This window comes from Prinia subflava, chromosome 1 (genome assembly GCF_021018805.1).
Source record: "Prinia subflava isolate CZ2003 ecotype Zambia chromosome 1, Cam_Psub_1.2, whole genome shotgun sequence".
NCBI lineage: Eukaryota > Metazoa > Chordata > Aves > Passeriformes > Cisticolidae > Prinia > Prinia subflava.
In genome coordinates this window covers 94,796,917-94,811,970 of record NC_086247.1, presented here as the reverse complement: position 1 = coordinate 94,811,970, position 15,054 = coordinate 94,796,917, and the positions used below count along the sequence as shown (strand labels likewise).

The 15,054-nt window shown below is 35.1% G+C and overlaps 1 protein-coding gene across 3 annotated transcripts in view; it reads right to left on the bottom strand.

Moving 5' to 3' along the window:
• Positions 1–389: 389 nt before the first annotated feature.
• Positions 390–15,054, bottom strand: part of ATP9B (ATPase phospholipid transporting 9B (putative)) — a 166,371-nt gene continuing 151,706 nt past the window's right edge. The window contains exons 20-30 of one of the 3 annotated variants that reach the window (XM_063403788.1): positions 14,057–14,155; positions 11,450–11,539; positions 10,846–10,990; positions 10,460–10,524; positions 9,876–10,031; positions 9,664–9,728; positions 8,342–8,450; positions 6,285–6,342; positions 5,409–5,612; positions 2,943–2,975; positions 390–2,174 (exon numbers count right to left, since the gene is read on the bottom strand). In XM_063403788.1, coding sequence (XP_063259858.1) covers positions 2,038–2,174; positions 2,943–2,975; positions 5,409–5,612; positions 6,285–6,342; positions 8,342–8,450; positions 9,664–9,728; positions 9,876–10,031; positions 10,460–10,524; positions 10,846–10,990; positions 11,450–11,539; positions 14,057–14,155 — 1,161 coding nt within the window. In that variant the 3' untranslated portion in view covers positions 390–2,037. Of the gene's footprint in view, positions 2,175–2,942; positions 2,976–5,408; positions 5,613–6,284; positions 6,343–8,341; positions 8,451–9,663; positions 9,729–9,875; positions 10,032–10,459; positions 10,525–10,845; positions 10,991–11,449; positions 11,540–14,056; positions 14,156–15,054 lie in introns of those variants that run through there. The other 2 variants (XM_063403796.1, XM_063403804.1) reach the window with 2 other exon arrangements.

The following is a 15,054-nucleotide window of genomic DNA, read 5'->3' as shown; positions in this document are numbered from 1 at the left end:
CAGCTCTGGATCTTACACTTATGGTTGTGAACCCACAGTGTGTAAGACAAAAAAGTCTGAAGAAAACGCCACCAACATTCCAGAAGAACTGCACATCGGTGAATTTTCTTAATTGTTTGAAAGTAATCCCCACTTATGGGGGAAAACAAAAAACTAAAGCAAATCAGTGACAAAAATACGACAGAATTAAGTTAAAAATGTAAACCAGGAGCATCTTGGTAAAACCACACTGAATGCAGAAAGGCTCCTGCTAATATGCAAGAACAGTGACACCTTGTGGGGATTTACAGAAGCGAGTTCACAGAGGGACAGGGCAAACTAGCCTGTGATGTCAGGTAATTAAAAGAAACTCTACCTCAGTAGTTTAGTTAATACATGTACCACTAATATTTGGTAGAAATTAGGCTTTATTGCTTTTATAATGAGGAATGAAAATTTTAAAAAAAGCAGATAAATAGCTAGTTAGAAAAACTTTGAAAACAAAATTAATGGAGTGGGGTGGAATCCAAATAGCTCTGCAGCCTCTGCTCTCCCAGGAAGTAGTTATAATTATCAATTAAATATTCCTCATACAAAGTAATAATGGCATAAGGGAAAAGAGACTCAACAAGGAATTATGTTGTAAAGGCATACAGTCAAACATAAAAATGACATCCGTATTAAGTGGGTTTCAAAATCACACACATAAATATTTAATAAAGAAAGCATGAATAGTTATGTTGTTCCTTTCCACTGATTAACAGACTACGCCAAATTCATTATATGTACTTCATGAGAAAGCAAAGTTATATCACAATGGAAAATTAATATATCCTACTTGCCATACAGTGTGCAAGATTTGGACCCTTCAGATTGCATCAGAGTATTTAAGTTTCTGGAAAAAGTCTTCAGCTGCTATAAAGTGTCATAACTCAGCCAAGATACTCAACTCTGACAGCTTACAAGCAAAAATGTTTTGATTTTTTTGACAAGTCTGCACCCAAACTAAGTTATAAAAACATAACATTTACAACTTGGAAGATGATAGATTTTCCTACCATGATGTTCATGTGTTCCTCTTATTTTCTTTTACCTGAGTAACCTAAGTAAACAGATTACAAGGCAATTTAAACATATTAGCTAATACAAGGTTTACTGGACTTCTCATATATAGAAATGTACTTTGACACTATTTGCAGTTTTACAAATACAAAATGAATAAGAATTTTAAAACATATTTACTGAGCAGCCATGTTTTGATATCTGTACAGATCAGTATGTGCTGTGGAATTATGTACAGAATTTATAATTTTATTTTTAAACAGCTTTTGTGCAACCTGGCTGTAAATGTGCATTTAAAGAACTGCTGTCAACATCACACATCTCTAATTTACTGGTGCCAGAAATGGAGAGTACAGAATAGGACAACAGCTCCTAAAATAATACTGTGCTATGCAGACATCAGTACATAATTCAAATAGTGCATATTAATCAATGTCTGATGAGGAATAATAGCTGCTAATACAGACACGGGCATTTACAGGTATTAGGTTTGTTGGAGAAAATATGGATGAATGAACTTTTCCATATATAAACATTAAAACAAAGGGCTTGAATTAGGAAGTTATACAATAATTAAACCCAGAAATTTATGTAATAAATAACAAATGTTTAAATTTAACTAGCAGAAGACAAACAAAATTGGAAAAAATCCTTTACAGTAGCAAAAGATCCTTTCCAGTAGCAATGAAACCATTCAGAAGCATTATCAAATCAAAGGTAATTTGGTTTTATTTTATAACTGTAACAACTGAAAGAAAAAAAACCCCTGAAAATCAACATGAAGAGAATTTAGTTTATCTCTGATAGTTGTTAGTGTACTTCTGTGTTATTGTATGTCAGATGTTTCCTCCTCTTTTTGTGCTCTATTCATGCTATCCCTTTTGATTTTTTTTTTTAGGTTTCTTCAGTTCAACATGAATCTGTAGACACTAAAGCACAGTGAATATGCAATCTGCAGACTGGTGTGAGTGAAAACCCATAGGAATATAATCACTTTTACGAGGTAAGCTTGGAGTAACTTGGAGGAGAGAACTTGCGCTTCAAGTACTTGAGAATGTAAAGTGGAAGACAGCTTACAACAGTGATTGCTGACACTTTCCACAGGAAGGTCACAGTTGTGATAAAGGCAACATCTGCAGAAACAAAGAGGGAAAATCAGTAATGGGAGCCAGTAACATGGAAACTGGAACTTCCACAGTGCAAAGTCAATAAAAGTCTCTTAATTGTTTGCTTATGCTATTGTCCAATTAAAAAAAATAAAAGGGCAATAAAGCAACAGAAAGTTAACCTCAGCTTTTTGCTTCTGCCAATTATTTTTTTTAGACAGGAACTTCAGAGTTCCTTTATGGTCTTTACACTGTTTTCAGCTGAAGTAATTTTTAGGGGAAATAGAATCTCAGTTTAAAAGCAAGACTCTCTCATAATAAAAAGTTAATTCAGCTTATTTTTCTACTAGTAAGAATGATTTTTTCTTGCTATAAGTTCCCGACCAGAAATTTTGCTCTTTGGATCTTTTATTCTGTATTGATTATTTTTCTTGCCACATCTATGCTGAGTAATTCTTAAAATCATAGAGATTAAATTAGAGCCTAAAAATTTCAAGGGAAAACAATTGTTACAAGCCACATGGAAAAGCTAATTGTTTATGACAAAAAAATTAACAAGAATGCTGACACACTATGATTGCTAATTAATTTTTTTGACCCTATTTGTGATAATTAAGTCATACTTAATTATTATGGAAAGATCCCAGAACTCAGGGAACCCCAAGAATTTTCTTTTGATTTTCTCATTATTTACAAATGCATATATGAAAAAATTTGCTACTTTTGAGTGACTCTTTAAAGATCAAAGAACAAAAAGCCTACCCAAAGCTTCAAGAAAAGTTAAACTTCACCTACCTAAGAAAGCTCCAAAAGACACTCTGCCTATACCTGTTTCACAAAGAGGGAAAATGAAAGGATAGATTTACAGAAAATACAGAAGTTATGCAAAAACAAACAAACAAACAAACCCAAATAGGTTAGCTACACAAAGAGGAAACGAAAAAGATGTTAGTAGCATTAACTGGATTAGTATTGCCTTTCACAGGTCAATCAAATTATTTTAAGCAGCAATTAAATCAAAACACTTTGAAAACATAGAGATTTTATAATTGGTCATGCTTTAAGATTGTAAATAGATTGGCACTTTTCTTACATTTCACTTCAAGGTATAATTTACTGTATAAACAATTTGATCATGTGAATGAAAATTCACTTCAGAAAATGCAATAAAGAAATGCTTTACTGCTCCAACTCTGCTCATTAAAAATATTTTGCATATTAAATTTCAATGTATAAACTTGTTATGCAGTTTTAGCCTAAGCCTGCCCGGACATACTGAAAGCCCATGTAACCTATCACAGACACCCTAAAAGGGCCACTGTGTGTAATTAACTCAGAAACATAAAAACTCATTTACTTTCATGAGTCAGAGTTGTAGAATAGTCCCAAATATTTTTGCCTTTCCAATTTGAGTGCCATGTCATCATATAATTTCTCTGGAAGGAGATGATCCTTATAAGCAACTTCAGTGAAATATGTTTATTTGCCAGTGAAGTCAAGCACTATTAGTCTGGACTGTTTTTCCTGATCCTTGGAAGTTGTTCTATATCTTGAACTGCAAACCATCACTTAAGTTTATGCTACATCACACAAAAAAGCTCCCTCCCCCCAGTTATAATGGGACAGATTAACTAAGAATAAAGCATTAAGCAGAAGTGGGACTAAGAGAAAGGCATTTTCTCAGATTAACTGGTGAATAACACAGTGAAATACATCTTTAGAAAATCTCATGAAACTGCAGCCTTTTCAGTACACTCAAATACAAAAAATAGAGAAGTTAAGTCCCTTGGTTGTGAGAAGCCATGCAACCATTTATGCTTGGGCTTCCCAGCAAATACACGAGCACAGAGAGGAAAACACTCCCCTTTACAGAAAAGTTTGCAAGAAACAAAGTTCCTGGGGTTTTTACATCTTTGTGAACATCATCTAAAAGTGTTTTGCACAGAGCAACACCAGAAAGGATGGAAATACTGGCTGTCACCAATACTACAGAGTTTCAAAGGTGAAGCTGCAAGTTCTGCTTTATGAAGTTCTTGGAAGTCTGGACTCAAGTGCAAGTACCTATATCTGTTCTTGTTTGTTCCTTTAATTTGTAATCTGGCTGTGGAGATTCAAAAATCAACCCAATAATCTCTATGAATATGTCTGTGCATCAGTGTCAGAGAAAACAAAAGGGTGCCCTGGCAAACGTGAAATAACATACAATACAGGTACTAAGCCCAGCAGGGTTGCTTCTTCACTAAAATTTGACTCCTGAAAAATCTGGGAAGTAACATAACACCTGGGACAGGCACTGAAGCATTTACTGATTAACTAAATAATTACATAAGGTACACACACAACCCTAGCATTGAACATCTGGGAACTGAGAGAGTGAAGGCAGAATTGTAAGACTTCTAGAAACTGCCATGTAACACTTAATTCTGCTGTGTGAAAGGACAGGTGAAGGCCAACTCTGTACTCATTAGATCATAAAAGGCAGAGAAGAAGGAGCTGGTTTCTGCTCCTTATGAGGTGTAATTAAAGCTTTTATGTATATTTCTGTAGGTTACATTTGCAAAATCACACCACGATACTTTATTTTTACTAAAGGATAAATTGATCCAAGAAGAAATAGGTATTATTTCGATGTTCAGATTCTTGACTGCTAAGATTTGCAGTTAAAATGTGTTCTTTCATCTTGTGAACTATAAACAATCAGGACCTTAAGACATAGTATGACATACCAAACCTTAAAGCAAAGCAAGCTTAATACAAGTTTACTATAATCATGAAGCAACGGTTCCTATGTAAGGTATCTTTCCTACAAGACTACTGCGATACTTCAGCAATTTTAGCCTTGTGAATTAGATCTAACAAGGTCAACTTGGTCTGGTGTACAAAATAATGCACCAATTCAGCGAAAGATCCTAATTTTTTACAAATCATATCTATTTTCAATAGTGTAAATCTCAAAGCCAATTTAAGGTACGCAATTTGGACTGTCAATATCAGACCAAGGATGGAACAGGTACGAGTGGTTTGAGTGAAGTTTATCATCTAGATAAACCATACTAACAGGATAAAGATTGTTGAATTCTAGGAGAAAAGGGTATGAGAATACTTTAACCCAACATTAATTAGGCCTAATTTCGACTCACTTGTATTTCTTATAAAGAAAGCTGCATTTCAAAACATCACATATTCTTAATTCAAAAATAATGAAGAGCAAAACATTATTAAAAGTACAAAACAGTTCTTTGCTAAAATACTTTTACTCACCAAAGTATTCATTTAGAAATGCAAGAGAGGCCACATAGCAGCCAAGACTGAGGAATTCAGCCACCACCATTAACCAGTGCCATGTTCGTATGGTCAGTGCAACCATCAAGAGCTCAGTCAAGATCAGGGCAGTGAAGGAAATGGCAACGACGTGTACAAATTCAGATTCAAAAAGCAGCAGGGCTCCATACATCAGAATACCGCCTGGGTAGGGTGGAGAGATGCACAAGGTTGGCAATACACACTTCACTGTATCAGTTTTCACAACTGCACACTGAACATTTGATTGTTCATTATGAAAATTTGTCCAGAATTTGTTTCTAACTTTCATCATCCTAAAAGAAGGATATTTACTGTACATTGTACATGTGAAATAAGCCAACCAAAGTAAAGCCATACAGAAATAAAACTATTAGAAAATTAAACACATTTTAGTGCAATATATCTGATGAACTGTTAATTAACCTCATTTTGTCAAGTGCTGCAAATAAATGAGATATTGTTGAAAGTGTAATTACTTTTAACTGATTATATAATTCAGATTTCTTCAACAGTACTTCTGTCATTCAGTGAAAGAAAACTACTGTGTAAATACATTCAATGTGATAAGCACTCATTAAAATTTTTCTGGATTAGCATTTAATTAAAAACATGTCCTTTTTTAGGTGACATGCACCAATAAAAATACCAATTACACTGTGTTTTGAATAGGCCTGGAACACTGCAGGAATATCGATTTATGAGATAAACAGAAAGCAATATATATAACTGCTGATGAAATGTTAAACTTTGGGAATTCAACCTGCAGCTGAAAAACAATATTGCTAACAGCAAACAAAAATTTCCCAGTTCAGCAAAATTAGGACTCTCTCCTACCTTGGTAAATACTGATTAAAACCCAGATGAGGAAAGTCTTAAATGACAAAGATCTTCCCTAAGGGAAACATGTGAGAGGACAGTTAAACACAACTTTAAAAAAATAAACCTACTCAGTTCATATATTCTTAATAGTTCATTGCTAGAGAAACATTTTACAAGTAAAATAAGCAGAATTTGAAGTGATAAAGGCTACAAAGCTTCTACTTGTTTTAATGATTCTTTGTTAGAATCTTGTATAGAAATCTCACAAAGTCTAAATTTGGGAGTACTAAGTTAAAGCCTTAAACAGAAGAGATACTTTAGCTTGTAATGCTCTGTCTGGTTTTCAGAATGGTACATGTGGGCCTGATATTTTTGGGCCTTAGAGATTTTGGCCTGCTGGTAGCTGCTATCTCCTTTCCCAAGGGAAAACTTTCTTAGGAAAGCTTCTTCCCAAAACAATCTTGGCAAAACAACGATCCCTCCCCAGTAGTGTAGTAGCTAAAATCCCTGCCTACCACATGGGAGACCCAAGTTCAGATTCTCTCTGAGAACCAGAAAGGCAGACATTACCTGGGAAAGGATAGTTATTTTTCCAAGATTGTTTTGGGAAGAAGCTTTCCTAAGAAAGTTTTCCCTTGGGAGAGGAGTTAGCAGCTACCAGCAGGCTAAAATCTCTAAGGCCCAAAAATATCAGGCCCACAGATACATACAGTAAAATCTGTTTACTTTTTATTTGTAAAATGTAGTCTTCAAAATAACTACAAGATCGTGTACCTACTGACCAAAACCTTAAGCAAACCTGCAGTTCTTTACTAGTAACTTCTAAACGTCAGATAAACTGCCCATTTGCTTTCATAGAATAAATTTATGACTGTGGCAAATTTTCAGCAAGTAACTATTACCAAATGAATTTTAAATCTTTTGATTGTGAATGGTACAGACTGAAACATATGCAAAAATCAAAGAATAAATGCTGTACATGTGATTTGACACTTGCATTATGTAAGGGTGCTGATGAAATACGTTGGAACTGAAGAATTGAAAGGATACACATTTTAAAGGATAAAGTGGCAAACAAAGCAGCCCTTTTGCCACAAAAGAAACAATCCAGAACAGGCAAGAATCAGCACTTCTTCATTACTGTAGCAAATTCCAAGTTCTGTGAGCAGCTTTCCACAGACAAGCTTATGATTCTGTTTAGCAGGTGAAGGCCATGCTTTTTTGAGTTTGACCACAGACTGAAATCTCAAAAACTTCAAAGATTCTAAAGCAGAGAAATAACCAAGATCTCCAACAAAGGGAAAAAATTGATCCCAGATGAACATGGGTAATAGCTAATTTAGCAATGAAAAAGACAAAGACTTGGAAAAGTCTGGACATTCTTTAACTAGAGTCTGCTATTGAACTTTTAGAAACATCTTTGAAGAACTTACTATCCCTAAAAAAGACTGTCTGTTTCTGCCTTGGATCATAACTTTCATAGCTGACAGCTACGGATGAAGAAGAAGCACTTTTCAAAATGCTTATTAAAACAGAATCTTGAGATTTATTTCACTCTCGTAGGTAACAAAATTATAAACCTCTGATTATTTGCAAGTATGTGCATACACAAAGAAAGCAGTATCTATGGAGGAGTGAGTTCAGATATATCAGTTACAAATATCTGTTATTTAAAAGAAGACAGTTTTTTGAGACAACAGGAGTAACTTCTGCATGTTAGGAAAAACAAATCTATAAATTAATCTACCAGTTAAAAAGGAAAAATAAGATGTGAAAATTTAAACATTAATAACTCCACATCAGAGATTTTAGGGCCAGAGTCAATGCTGCTTTATCAACATACCTTCAGGTTTGAATTATTTCAGTACAACCACTGGTGACTGGAGAAATGTATTAATAAAAATAATTGAAATGTTTGGTACTGTGGGTTATTTTAATAGTACAGAAGTTGGCAATAGTTGTGCAATCTGTCTTGCTTGGAATACCTTAAGAAAGTGATTACAAGAATTCCCAGTTTTGCACACTGGAGATTTCTGCATTTGTTTGTAGCTGAGCACAGAGGACATTCATACCTTTGTGAGATCCTTGTAAAGTTCTGGATATAGCAATGCCATTTCTGGCTTCACATCTTGATCCAATACTAGAGAGAAGACTGGAAACATAGTATATATGGTTGCATACCTAGGAGAAAGGAAAGAACACACATTAACACTTTTGTATGATATAATTTTAAACTGATCTACTGAGTTGAATTATTCTTTTTATGGAGGTGAAATTAAACTCGTTCTTTTTCCAGTACTTAGGCAGCTTATCAATATAGCTTTCACATGCAACCTGCTCTTGTGGTTTTGGGAGCTGGTAGTTGTGAGAAGTTAGAGGTCTTATACACTCAAAACCAATAAACATATTTCTTTCTTCTATCACCCAAGCTTATCACTCGTTACCATACTCCCTGTGCACTTGCACGTTGGACAAGCAGTCCAAAAACCTGACATTTAAATTCATCTATAGATGGATGCATGAAAGTTGAAGAAAAAAAAAGAAGAGCGCTATATTCTGGACAACCTGGAGAAGAGAAGTGGATGAATAAGAATCTTAACAGCTATGTAAGTGGCTTTGGATTTTATTGTACACATACCAGATACACACATTCATATGTACTTCCCTGGAACTTAGCACAGCTTCTGCAAACATGTTAGAGAGGTCTACTGTTTGTCTCTGCAAAATCTGGTGTAATCAGACCATCGTTTGACTAAGATTTAAGTTACTGTCAATTTAAGTTGTTATTATTTATAAGGAAAATAAAAAGAAGCTCTTAGGTCAGTAGGGACAGAAAATAGGGACAAGGACAAACACATGCACAGCTCTCAGCTGTATAACTTGGAGAACCATACTCATAAACCAGCTGCTGCAACATGACCAAGGTGCTCCTAATACTGCACATATTCACATGAATGGAAATCTATGTGGCAAACTTGGATAATGCACTCTCAGAAGAAATTTCATAGTAGCTTCAGCTCCATTTTCAACATAAACCCCTGTGACTCTCACAGGGGTTTCTACATGAAGTTTCTACATCAAGCTGTGTGACAGCTGAAGCTGGTCTGGTCTGGGAGATTTTCTTTATTGTTTTCACCCTGTATGTGCACAGGTTCTATGGTATCTTCTTCTAAGGCTATGCAGATCCCTCTCGCCAGAGAACTGATAATGAGACTTCCCCCCTCATATAGTGCATAGACCTAGTGTGACTTTTCTTGGTGCATTCATCCCAGGTTGTGTAGTGTACCCATGATAAATGCATGGAAAACATGGATGACACCAAGCCCATGGTGTTACTTAACCAGTTAGTTTGCTGTATTTATTACCAGATATCACAACTGTTGCTTTGACTTACCCTACCATTAGGAATCCTTGGTACAAGGGAACAGATGCAAAGTAGAAGACTGATGAAAATACAGCCTACAAAAAGCAGATAATAATTATTTAATATAATCCCATATACAAAACAATATAGAAAAAACCCCAATTCTGGTTAAACAGGATTTTGTGACATTTCAAAGACAGACATAAGGATTTTAACTATTTGGAAAACAAAGTTTTAAATACCTGCATAGTTGAAATAATAAGGCCTCGGTGCATGACAAATTGACCAAGTGCTGCTGATCTTTTGTAACTGTTTCGACCATGTACCATCAGCAGCCTTCCTATGTGTTTAAACTGTGTGATAGAAAAGTCAGCTGCTAGAGAAGCTTGTTTTCCCTCCTAGAACAAAAGAAAAATATTTCTAATATGAAGCTCAGTGTAAAAGATGTGTATCAAGTTTCAAAATTCTACGCAATAATTCATTTTAGAAGATAAGTGTGTTCCGTCTTTGAAAATCAACCCTGCAGTGAGACATGACAATTTTTTGTGCATATTCTAAGATGCAGTGGGCTGTAACAAGTAAGTTTAATTGCTTCTCCTGCTTCTTCCAGGTAAATGCTACACAGAAATACACTTTTTTCTGCTTTTAAAAAAGATGGAGCAGAAGACATACAAGCAAAAATACTAAAAACTATGCATTCTTATAATCTTGTAGAATACTTTAATTAGAAATGATCAATTCACTGTGGTTTAAGAAAAAAGCTTCTAATCACATTCTACTAGGCTGCTATGTGACACACATTTCACAAAGAAACTGTTAACATTACCTTGCCTTCAATTCCAATTCCACAGTCTGCTGCTTGGATCATGCTGACATCATTTCCTCCATCACCTGGAAAATGTCACTGCAATATTCAGTTCTTCAGAGATTTTATTCTCCTGGCCTTACAGTATTTGAGAAACCTCTTACATACCATTAAATTCTTAAAATTAATCTATGACTTATGATTAATTACTTCAGTAATCACAACTTCCTTGCAGAATAGAGAAGATAACCACACCTTTCTCATGGAATGGCATTTTGTGCTACAACTATGCAATACCTGGCTGTTGGTAAAGGCTGGTAAAGAAGTCTCTCTGGTTCTGTTTCAGCTATTTCTCCGTGGTGCCACCTGCTGATTACATTTATTATAGATTTTACTACAAGAGTTACCTATTGCACACGTGCGTTTCCCGGTGTGGTGCTGTAACAGTTTCACAATGTGCGCTTTCTGGGTGGGAGAACATCGGCAGCACACTACAGCAGGACACTGACAAGCCAGCTCTACAAATTCATGCTCATAATACTTCAGACAAACCTGAGGAAAAAAAAGGTGCTTGGATTAATTTACAGTTAAATATTACTACATGCAGCCCAACAGAAAAACACAGTATAAAGATTTTTTAAATGACGTTTTCTGTGTACAACATCCAACCGTGAGAAAAAAAAGAAAGATTCTCCTGACTGTGGCTTTATTATTTTTAAAATCAAAGAGAATGTCAGTTTGAGCACTAACATGCTTTGAGGTTAAGGGAACAGACACTACTAAAGCATGCTGTATACAGATTCCATTCTGTTACTGTACAGAAGACTAGACCCAGTAACATCTGCACATCTACAACATATATCATCTAATTTGCACTCAGTGATAAGCAATAATATCTCTAAGGACTACTTAAAAGTTTGGGCAAATACTTGAAAAAAGAGCGTGAAGATGCTGATACATTACTTTCTGACCATGAGTGTATAAATAATTTGACAGAAACCAAGTTTTTACCTCAAGTGAGTCCCCAGATATCACCAAGGCACAGTCATGCTTCCTCCTAAAAGCATTTAGTTCTAAGTGAGCCTCTCCTCGAGTGGCAACCTCCAATAAAAAACACTCAGTTAAAAGATTTTATTATATTCTTAAAAAAACCCCTTCCTACACAAATCAAAATTTGAGAACTCATACCCAGAAGCCTTTGTTCAAGTGTTTTATCCCACTGCAAGTCTAATACCCATGGAATTTTACTATAAGCCTCAAATCTTATGAAGTGAAAGGGTAATCCTCAAACAAGTAAAATCTATGTAGTCGTCTTAGGTGGTTCCTCACCAAAGTTCACAAGGGCTGAAATAGTAAAAAATTAATGACATTAAAATATCTGAATTTTGAGTTGGCCTGAGTCTTTTCATCCTGGCAAGTATAAAGAAAAATAGAAAAATTTCCCAAGCAAACCTCAATTGTTTTTGTTCAATAAATAGTAAAATATCCTCTAAGAATAACATATAGTGCTCCTATTAATCATTCCTTCAGTTTTGGTAACCAGGCACAGATTTCAAAGGGCACATAAAGATGCTCATTAGTACTAATTCTTTTGGATCTTGCATGACTCTGAAGACATGATCAAGTGTCTTCATTTCATGGCATAATATGAAAGAATTACATTATAGATTTTTTTTTTATTTATATATAGTTGTTTCAGAAAGGGTCAGCTGTGAAATGCAAAAACTAGTCAAAGATTACTATATACATTTTGAAAGGTTTTAAGCTATAAACAGAATATGAAAAATTGAAATTATACCCAGATTTTGAGGAGATTGGCAGGTTTTTTTAAAATCTGTTTAGTTTTTAATTTGGTTTGCTTTTCGGTTTTTTTCTTCCCTCCAATAAATATCAATGTATTTTAGAGCTATCACTCTAGACAAAGTTCCAAGCACAGAATAGAACACAAGCTCTGATTACACTTTTAATTTTGTCTCTGTCAACACTTTGATAAAATAACTTTTAAGATATCTGAATCTTAATTACACTGAATGTGAAGTTTTGTCCTTGTTGCACTACTACCCAGCCAGATGCAGTTCAAACGACCCTTCTCTCTCCGATGGGCTCCACTACCCATAAAATCTGAGTTACACTTAAAAGCCCCTGCAAAGAGAAAAACCCCTACACATGCCCCAATTCAGAATTTTTTCCTTATTTCCCACAAGTAAGCATGTAAAGAGAAAACTCCTGGTCTGACAGCTGTTGGGAGCACCAGACTGTGTTGGCCTAGTACATTTGGTCTGCATTGCAGCGATGAAGAGATGTCAGCACTTATGCTGATGAGCCACTGCTCATTGTCCTCTCTGTTCTACATTTTACCTAACAGATTTCCCCTTTTTTTTTTTTAATTTGTAAATACCTCCAGAATTCCAAACTGTAGAAGCTGAGACTTCTGAGATTAAACAGTTTTGTTAAAAACAAAACAAAGCTTTTTGGAAAGAGAGTAGCGAAAGGTTTATTCTTTCTAATTTACAGTAGAAGTGTTATAGTGGTTATTTTCTTACATTAATTCAGTAATTATTTCTTTGAAACAAATACAGCCACAGAAATAATTCTGAATAAATGCATTTTCTAACTAATTTAAAACTTTGTGTATTCTAAATTAACACAGTTTTATGCTGACCTCTTATTACCAGTCAAGGTAATGAAAATAAAAATCTGACTCAACTAAATATATTTTGTTCAGGAAGACTTAATTTGTGGTGTTACAACATGGAAAGGTCAACAAAAATTGATCTGAAGTTTTATCAGAAGCATTAATAATTTAATTGCAAATAGTAGTCTGCAGGGCCTAATTTGCCATTCTGATGCTTCAAAAGAAAATACATTTACATGTAAATTATATTCATATAATTATTTCTGTAAGTGCAAGTGGTTCATTTAGAACAAACAGACACATTATGTCTGATCTCACAGCATCAATCAACGTCTGGAAAATCTATTTTTGTTTGTTTTCAGTCAAGTGGATACTACACATATAAAATGTATAAAAGAAGATTCAGTTCACTTTTCTAACAACTACTTAACCAGTCTGTTGGTAAGACGCACATATATATATATCTAATGACATGAAAAAAATTTCTCATACCAATTTGATTTATGTTTATACAGAGGATGTTCACAGTTTCATTCAAGATGAATTCTGCTTGAGTCTAAAGCGTTCTATAAATGAAAATGCTAAAACAAGCAATAATGACATTCAGACAGCCTAAATGCATGGACAGTTTCTTAGTCGCTCAGCACCTCACCTCACACAAACCCCTCTCCGTCACTGTTTAGCGGTATCTTGCTGTGTCTGTTATGAAGGGTGTAAAATGTGTGTTGAATCTGGGTCACCCAAACATGGCTAAAAACATTTCTTCTACAGCCCATCAACAACTCTAGAAATCAACACCCTTAAATGCTTTGTACTTTTACAGCCTTGAGTAACAACCTAAATACTACTCTCTTGACCATTACTATGACACAGTACAATATCCCAACAATTTTCAACAACCAGCCAACTACTAATGGAATCCAGCAACACTGCTATTAGTTGTCCTTTCATGAATCAACAAAAAAAGTTAGAACTATACTTACAGGTCTGAAAATATGAATATCTTGATTTCTAGACACTAAGTGGGAACTTTTTGCAATGCAAGTTGCTGTCTCCAGTTTATCTCCTGTTAACATCCATATCTGTAAAATAATGTAAGAGTTTAGTCCTTCAGACATCAGTTCTCCAAATCTAATGACATCTCTCTCCAGCTTGTCTCTGGCACTTATCCAAGAAAATATACTGATTTGTGCATTTTAAAGTAAAATTAACAAACAATTTTTACTGCAACAGTATGCAAATCAGAATTTTACTTTTTTCAGTTACATTCCCCTTCTGTTCTCACAAGGGCCAATGTCTCAATGTATATGAAGACAAAGTAAAGCTCTGGAGATGCATAAAATCCTTTCCCTATGGCCCTGATACTACCTTGATCAGAAAAGTGAGGATACAGATGACATTTGTCAGCAAAATGATGCAACACAACAGTCTGTGACTCTGGTGATAATCTCAGAAAGCAGCAGCCAAGCCACGAGACAGCAAATCTTGGAGCATGAGCTACAGTCCCAACGCTCCAAAGAGATTCTGCCCACTGACCATGCAGAACTAAGAAGGCAGTAAAGTTTAAGGGATAAAGTTTTTATGTTCTTAATGTGTGACAGCTCTCTCAGCCCCTAAACACCAAGAAGGTTTGTTAGTATGATGACTAGTTAGTAAGACAACTCAATCACCAGAGTAAGGAAATTATTGTCAGTGCATTCCAAAATTTTCCTGGTTTGCTTTGCCCTCCTGAGCTGCCCTTCCAGCAGATAGTGGAGGGGCTGAAGTCCAGCACAAGCAGCATATGTGAAATATCTCACAGTGTCTGACTCACTTTAACCAATGCAAACTAATTACAACTATTTGGAGCAGAGCTTGACACTGCTTAAAGCAAAATGTTTATAATCTTGCCCCCTGCCCTCAGATATTGTTCATATATTTGCTTGAAACCCTCCCTCAAATAAATGCGCTACTTGCATATGTCCAATTGATAGGTGTCTAG